The sequence below is a fragment of the Porites lutea genome, chromosome 12 (genome assembly GCF_958299795.1).
Source record: "Porites lutea chromosome 12, jaPorLute2.1, whole genome shotgun sequence".
NCBI classification, from domain to species: domain Eukaryota; kingdom Metazoa; phylum Cnidaria; class Anthozoa; order Scleractinia; family Poritidae; genus Porites; species Porites lutea.
The window spans coordinates 16448697-16457499 of record NC_133212.1 but is presented as its reverse complement, the minus strand read 5'-3'; the positions used below and the strand labels follow the sequence as shown (position 1 = coordinate 16457499).

The window sequence follows — 8803 nt, the reverse complement described above, 5'->3', positions numbered from 1 at the left end:
GACCCTGAGTCTCTCCTCCGCAGACGTCTCTTTGAGCAACAGACCTAACAAAAACTGTAAACGGGTGCTCTGACTCTTAAGTTAGAGGTTTTTTTTTTTTTCGTTTATAGATAACTTGTTCTCTGAGCCATTCCTATTAATGCGACGCAGAAAAATTTTCTAACAGCTCTTAAGAAGATGACTTGTAGGTTTTTTTTTTTCCTGTTGTTGAATCAGATCCCAGGAAAGTATCTTTCACAGCAGTCGCTTCCAGTAAGGAGTACCCCCGGGGTAAACGATCCGTAGCGAAGAGGATGAAGAGAAAAATACTATATTTAAAATTGACTACGGATTTGATCAGTCATGGTGTTTTTATTGTTGTTGTTGTTGTTGTTTTGTTTTTGGCTTTTCTTTAACTCCATTCCTTCATTTTTGTGTTAAGTCCCCTATAACTCAGATACTTGCGATAACTTTAGTGGAAGAATACAGCCCTCTGAAGTTATAAAGAAAACGTTGAAAGTTTGGATCATTATGTTGGTGTGTTACTTCCAACACAATTCGTATTCATGAAGCGATATCGCGGAAAGGAACCGACGAAGCACGAATTGCTTACCGAAGGGAAAACCGCGGATGACCGCATCTGAGTGTGAGAAGGAGTTATATGAGCACAGGGGATGCAACATTTGAAATAACGCACGCAAACATATTCAAACAAAAATTGGACGAAATTTTGAGAAGGTTTTTATCATTCTGAATCTATTTTTCCACAACAGACCAAGCCATCCAGGCTTGAGGGAATGAATTTATCTCGGAATCGTCGAACTTATCTTTAGACCGAGGAGACGTAGCGTATTTTTTATTATTATCATTTTTTATAGAATATTTTATTCAGAAGCCAATTTATTTGTTTTGTTTGCGGCCGTTTTACGTCACAGACAAGTTCAAAAAATAGGGGTGGTGAGGATTCGTTTCCTTATAGCTAACTAGCACTGAGAATTTTTAAAAGCAAAAAATTGCACTCTGCAGACTGCAGTTGTCTAAAGTTATAACACAGAGAGCAAAATGCGCATGCGTTTGTGCTAGGGCATAATGTCTTGCGTAAGGCGTAACGTAATAGTCTCTAGACCAATTAAAACTTAGGAAAATATAGTTTTAATGATGATAGAAATTACTTGCGCTCATGCAGAATCTGCTTTACTATAATTTTATTGGAAGTCTGCGTTGTCTGAGAGTTGTGCAATTCAAATGTCGTTCGAAATGCACTAAACATTTGTATAGTAAAATGTAGTAAAGATATCGTAGAATATTTTACCTAAAACCGTTCAGTCAACCCCCTTCCACCCCCCCCGCCCCCTTTAGTTAAGTCACCTTTATTGTTGGTTTTGGTGTTGTTGCTTGTTGTGCTTTTTATGTATTGGAAGGGTTTTGATATTTATTTTACAATATCGTAAAGGCTCGAGTATTTATCTCCCAATATCGAAAAGGAAGTAGTTTTAGCTCTCTGTCATATATCAAACGAAAGGGAACATAAGTCCAGTTTTACGCACGGTATATTTAATTGACCGTAATTGGGGAAACTAACCAAAAAAGATGCCTTTTTTGCTTTAGATTTCTCGCGTGTCTCTGTCAATTTTGTTGTATTTCATATTGATCGTGAGTAGGTAATAAAAAAGAGGGAAAACATTGTCCACTCAGCTACCTAAATCCTGTTTTGAAGCTTTTATTATATAATTTGTATTATACATATACATGATGTGAATGGTTCATTCGTTACTGAATACTTGAATTTTAATCACTTAGGCCCCAGTCGTTCAAAGGATGGAAAACGCTAACCACTGGATAACGCAATTGGTTTAATTTCTCCCAATACTCAATGTGTAATGATTTATTCAGTGGATAGCCCTATCCAGCGTTTGAAAAACAGGGGCCAGATTCTGATGACCATCAATCTGGCTACTTGATCACTAAGTAACCTTTAATTAAATGCATTAATCTTCTGGTGTTAAAGAAAAACTCTATTACTTACAGAAAATTCGTGGGATGTTAAGGCTTAATTACTATATAGTAGGACGGTACGCAAGCATATTAGAAGGATAAGCTCGGCAAGAATTTTAGAATCACAGGAAGTTAAAAGTTCGCGGTAGAGGTATAGATTTGACATTTTTTGATGCAACAGATTTCGTGGGATGTCGAGTATGTTTAAATTTTAAATATAGACCCAAACTGTTGGTGAGTCGTTTGAAAAAATTTCTTCCTTTTCCGTTGTTCCACTTTCGGCTAATCACGCTGTACTTCGTTTGCATACAATTGTCTTTAAACACGGAAGTTATTACATTGTAAAAGACTAATACTTTTTCTTTGTTTGGCGGTTTGTAGCTAAGCTAGCTGAGAGATATCAGCCAAACCAACTGCTTAATATTAGTCGGCATGACGATGTATCTTGGAAATCTACTTCCTTCTGGGAAGGGTTGAGCATTGAAAAAGGAATATAGTGTCTTTCTAAATTTTCCAAACTTTGCGTAAAGAATTGATGTTGCTATTAAGCTCGAATCCCCTAGTGACTGACTTAAAATTGTGTGAAGGCACTTAAAATTATACTGTTTTTAACTTTTCTCTGGCAGTCTAAGAATCAATGAGTCCAATTTAAATGAAGTACGAAACAAAGGGACTTTGAGACAATCGTGAAGGAAACCAAATGCAAATGTCTCAAAGCTCAAAGATAAATATACTAATCGTTTTCTAAATTTTTCGACCACCAATACTGATTAACTATATTGGCACGTCAAAAATAAAGATATAAAAAAGGAAGCGGTGCTAGTCAAATTATTTCAGGTTACCCTGTCCTTTCAACTGGTTGCACAATTTCTGAGTCCTGCTCACTGGTTGACCCATGGCTGAAGAAAAAGTCGTCAGACTTAACGTTGGAGGTGTTTCTTACCAGACATCCCTTGCAACACTGGGCAAATACCCTAAGTCTATTCTTGCAGCCACTTCAAAATTGAAGAAAGACGAAAATGGTTCGTACTTCGTTGACAGGGATGGTGAGCTGTTCAGGTAAGGAATGTCACTGGAATATAATCTTTGTTTCTTCCTACTTCTTGTGGTGGGAGGAAGACATGATAAAGACGGGAAATGATCAGTTCTATTCATCTGTTTACTAGGAAATGGATGTCAGGTATAATCTTTAATTTTCATTCATTTTCCTTCAATTTTTCATTGTGAGGTGGGGGGGGGGGGGGATGATGGCAATGTGGGAATCGTTAGTTTTATCGTGGGAAAAGTAAAAATGTATTGAACTCACGCTTTATTTTGCTGTATCTGTCATATAGCTTGAATTAGCTTTGGTGTTCCTTTTGTCCTCTAATAGGCACATACTCAATTACCTTCGAAATGGGAAGTTAATCTGCTCTGATGAGACCCTATCCCCACTGCGTGACCAACTAGTCGCTGAAGCCAAGTTTTATCAGCTAGAAGGACTAATCAACCAGCTCAGTCTACAGCCAAAAGTGTTCAGAGAGTCGTCAATAATTACCAGCGTTAATGAAGAAAATACTCTGCTGTCGTGGATGTCAGATCATGAACCAGTTGATGCCAAATGGGGTATTCTGTACAAAGCAACTAGAGATGGGTTTAAGCCAGCTAACTTTCACAAGAGATGTGATGGAAAGTCACCAACTCTTGTGGTGATCAAAAGTGGTGAGAATGTCTTTGGTGGCTATGCGGACAAGCCATGGTCCTCACGTAAGTAACTTTGTAGTTCATCAAACCGGCCTAAATGCAATACCTTCTCTTTATTCCTGTGAGGTGCGGTTGCTGTATTACTGAATTTTTCCTTCACGCAAACTATCACTCAAATCGGTTCCCGTCTATTCCTGATAGTTGAATTTCCTTACGACATGTGCAACAATTTCCTACTAACAGTTGTGCAATCTGCGCGCGTCAAAGCGGTTATTAGTGGACTGAGGAAAAGACATGCCACGTTGACGGGGGTTAATCAGAAGCAAACGGAAGTCGAGATAAAACTACCTGCCCATCTAAATTTCGCCTTACATTATTTTTCTGTGTTGTTCTTTATCAGCAACAATATCATTATGATAATCATAATTGTCGCGGTCATCATCTCTATCAGTTATCGAATCATCGTTATCATTGATCGTAGAGAGCGGATTATGTTTCTTAATGTTAAAATTTTATTGAGTTTGAACCTGAAAACAATGCAGTCGAATCCCTTATTTTAACGTAGCAAAATGGGGTTTGCCTATGGGTTAAAAAACCGCACTTCTGGTTATAACATTCACTGGGACGTCCTGATCAAGATTTGATCTCAGCATTTAATTAAAATGTGCAAAAACTGTTAACGGATTCACATTAAATTACCCCATTCTTGTACATAGGGCATCCCCATCTAGAAAGGCTTGTCCTGCCTTTTGCGAAGTTTGTTTGTCCTTCTTTTTCTCTGTCGTTTCGTCTCTTTGCATATATTTCATTCTGCATTTCAATAGAGAAGAGCATAAAAATGTTACTACAGCAATAATAGTAAAGAAGGAACATTACATGAATTGACGTTTTCTCGCTACATTTTTAACTTGGCTTTTAAATTAATTCGTTTGTTTATTTATTTCAGCTGAGGGCCACGCCTATGACCACCAAGTAAGCGAAAAGTCATTCATTTTCAGTCTGAAAAACCCACATGGCTATCCTCCAGAAAAAATGCTCCCCTCGCCCGATCCCCGCAGCAAAGAGACGTTCGTTAGGGGAGGGGTCAAAAGCAAAGCAGACCGAGGGCCGGCGTTTGGTGATTTTGGCAACGTTATTGATCTTGTTGCACTTTCAGGAAATTCAAATCGCGTGGGTTTTGCAGAAATTAGGGAAGGTTTTCGAACAAAGTATGAAGACAAGGCTTACTTGAATGGCGGATATGGGTTATTCGTCGTGGATGAATTAGAAGTATTTGGACTTGCGAAATGACGTCGAATATCTCATAAATTGTGCTTTTTCAAGTACGTGCTTTTATTAGCAGAATGAAATAAAGAAACATGTATTAATAAAAGGAGTTAAAACAGTCTGGGACTCAAAATTTTTTGGTTATTATTATTGAGTCAAAATATGTCGCCGTTTCTGATTGGTTCCCCGCTGCTAATCCCTTATGCGGACCAACTAGCACTTAAGCGCTCACCATATTAGGAAAATCCGAGTAATCTACCATTGATGTGATAGCATATTAGTTTGGAAACGAATTGATCGATGGTAGAAACGATGCTGCTCAACGGCTATCCCGAGACGAAAAAGGTGGAAATGCAAGAATAGGCAAAACATGATGCTCGACGGATGTTATCGTCAAAGTACGTTTTGCATTATAGTAAATCAATTACTGCATTCGGCTTTGTGTGATGTGAAGAATTATGCTGATTTCTCGATTCCTGGGAATGATGATAGAAAATCTTATTACATAATGAACTCCAATGAGCCTAGATCAAATCATCGGCATCTTAACGCGCACGATCTACAACTCAAATTGCCTAACTTCAACTGATGAGGGATGGGTACCAGTCGTTGTATAAGTGCATAAGAACCGCATAGAAAAAGGGTATACACGAGGCGTTGAAAAAGTTCGTTTCGCTTGGTATTAATCGGGCCAATATTAAATAGCTATTTAAAAACTTGTAATTTTACAGAGATATGTAGGGATTGCCAAACTTATGCAATTCGGCGTGATCATCCATTTTTAAAACATATTCTGAAAATTTACTTTCTTCTAAGAAGCACTGAGCATTATTGAAAAGGGTATTTTTGCGGAAATTTCGCAAACTTTTTGTAAGAATTGATATTGCTAAGCTCGAATCTCTTGAAACTCACTTGAGGTTGAAAGTATGCCGAAAAATTGTTTACTGGTAGGACGTATGCGTTAGCATATTAGATCAAGTCAAGTAAGCACTGGAAGTTAAAACGACACAGCGGACGCAATTAAATGTGATACTACAGATAAAACGTGGCATGGGGTGTCGCATTTATTTAAAAAGAAGGCAAAAACTGCCGTTAATCGTTTCGAAGAGCTTTTTTCCCTTCCGTTTATTTTACTTTCAGTTAACCACAATTTTGTTGTAGGTGTAAAATATGAGCCGTTTTAAAGTGATTTTACTTATAACCCTTGAAATAGGTAGTAGAATACTTGTCTACCACTATTATGCACTAATTCTATTGCTATCTTCTACTTTGTAGTAGCTATTTTGCAGTAGTTGTTAGTATCTGTCTCACGGGTCAAGTAAAATCACTCTAAGCCACGTGTTCAATAAAAATCTTTATCATTTTATTATAAGCATGATCATGCATTTCTTAAACATGTCCTGCATGGAAATTTACTTCCTTCTGGGAAGCGATTGAGCAAGCATTGAAAAGGGAATGTGTATTTTTGATATTTTGCAAACTATACATAAGATTTGATCTTGCTTAGCTCAAATCTCTCGAAGCTCACTCCAATTACTGACTGGCACTTAAAATTATGCCGTTAATGTGATATGAGCTATCGATCTTTAGCCAAAAAACGTAAAGCTCTGGCCCCATGCAGTTCTTCAAAAGGTGACACTTTCCACTCGATAACTCTCTGTCCAGTGGATACCGCAAAAGTTTTCCCTAATACTTATCCGGAGGACAGCGCTATTCAACGTTTGAACAACTGGGGCTGGTCTTTCGATCTACAATGCTAAAAAAAAAACAGATGAATCATTTGATCGTCTATTTACCACCTTATACTAGTACATGAGAAACTTCTGCAATTTGATTGGCTTTGAGCATTGGTATTTCACCTTAATTTAAAATACCTACATATGAAAGCTACAAAACCTTTGCGGGTAGTAGAATAAACAAATAATAGCATGATTTGTGCGTATGATATTTGGCTGAACGTGATATTTCAAAGTCGTCTCAAATTTACAATTTCGAAATACCACTCCTGGTATTTATGCTAAATATTACTACAAATCATGCTATTTTGTTAAACAGAAAAGAATGGAAGCGATGAAAAATGTTCGTGGTGCGCATGTTTTTGACTTGAAATTATTAAAGGAATTTTATTTGGTGTTTGGGATTTATAACAAAAATTCATTCGATTCGAGAATTACCTAGAGGTGAATGGAAATATCATAAAAAAAACAATTTGACTTATTTTACTTGGTGTTCGACTCCTATGCATTAACACTAATCAAATGACATCCTCTCCCGAAATGAGAAAGTGATTTATTCTGTTGATTCATTCTCCTTGGTCTCGTTGAAGGAAAATGTTGATCAAAGAGTTACGTTAGCCACTTGTGGCATTTGCTACGATATATGTTTGTAGATGAGTTGCAAATGTTGTAAGTGTTCTTGTTGATTAATCCTATATAGTAAGTTATTTCGCTACTCACAGTTTTGGCTTATAAGTTTAAACGATGATCGATAGAAAATTTCTTCTGACATGAATTCAGTGTGAGTCAAGTGTCCCATTTTAGTACGTCTCTACAGTAATACAAATATGTTTAATTTAAGTTCCCCAAAAGGAACAAAGCCTTATTTACACTATAAGAATCACACAATTTGAGATGGTCCTCAACTTCACCTGTTATCAGTCTTTTCCAGGAAAAGACTTTTTAACCTATACAAATTTTCACTGTTTTGCTATATTGGGCCATCAAAATAAAATAATGATAAAGGGCAGCGCTAGCTGAGGTATTTCAGGTTGCCCTGTTCTTCCAACTGATGCTCTTGATTTAGATTCTGCTGGCTGTCAGAGAGCTATGGTTGAAGTTGTCAAACTTAACGTTAGAGGTGTTCCTTACCAAACATCCCTTGCAACACTGGAACACTGGGCAATACTCAAAGTCATTGCTGGCAGCCACCTCAAAATTAAAAAAAAGATGAAAATGGATTGTACTTCATTGTCAGACAGGGATGGAGAGCTGTTCAGGTATACTTACTGTTTTTTAAGACTTAAATATGGAAACATTTTGGAAAACTGTTCTGAGATGGTGGGAAGTTTCGTTATATGTATTAAATTATAATCAAACGCGGTTTTGAAAGCTCTGGATTATTGGAAGCGAAGCCCATTTGTTCTTAACGCTTATAGGCTAGTCGCAGGTGCTAATAAATGCTATCGATTATGGGTTCAAGAATAAGAGATTTCGATATTAGCGTTAGGTTCCGCACATGTTTAATCGGACGTCTAACTCGCGGAAAACTCCGTAAATTAGTTTAAACCATTCTGGATCTCTTTTTCAGAGAACAGATAAACACAAATTAAACCTAAATTGCTAAAATGCTAAAATGGTTATGATCAGTTAATGTTTATCATATTGTGTCTCTGTTCAAAGGCCAATCAGTATTATAAGGACTTCAATGTGTGTTAACCGTCAGCCGTCAAACGGCCTAAAATCTAAACGTCAACCGTCAAAAAAGGTTTTATTTTACCGTCAACTGTCAAAACTGCATAATGTTTGTTTCAAAGTATCTCACATCTCACTACTCACCGGATCTTCACCGACTTCGGGCTCCTGGTGGAAAACTCAGTTAGTCCCACGCATTCTCTAGGCATTACAAGACGTTAAAACTCGCTTATATCCGAAATTTTTTCGAAATGTCAAAAACGACCGACCAAGAAAACCTAGTTCAAAAACACAAACGTTATATTAATATATACAGAAGTTAATATTTACTTTAACTCTCGGACTAAATTTCCTCTGAATAATCGTCAGCAGTCAAAATTGAAAAAAATTAACCGTCAATCGTCAAAAAGCTACCACCCCATTGTGGCCGTGATCAGCTTTAGCCTGGACTTGGCTACTTGGTGGAGAAC

General features: G+C 37.2%; 1 protein-coding gene across 1 annotated transcript; it reads left to right on the top strand.

Annotated features, from left to right (window-relative positions):
* The first annotated feature begins 2308 nt into the window (after positions 1-2308).
* LOC140921546 (BTB/POZ domain-containing protein KCTD16-like) lies at positions 2309-5010 on the top strand. The gene is made up of 3 exons (XM_073371553.1): positions 2309-3033; positions 3347-3720; positions 4604-5010. The coding sequence occupies exons 1-3, from the start codon at positions 2870-2872 to the stop codon at positions 4945-4947; spliced, it is 882 nt and encodes a 293-aa protein (XP_073227654.1). The 5' UTR covers positions 2309-2869; the 3' UTR covers positions 4948-5010.
* The last annotated feature ends 3793 nt before the right edge of the window (positions 5011-8803 follow it).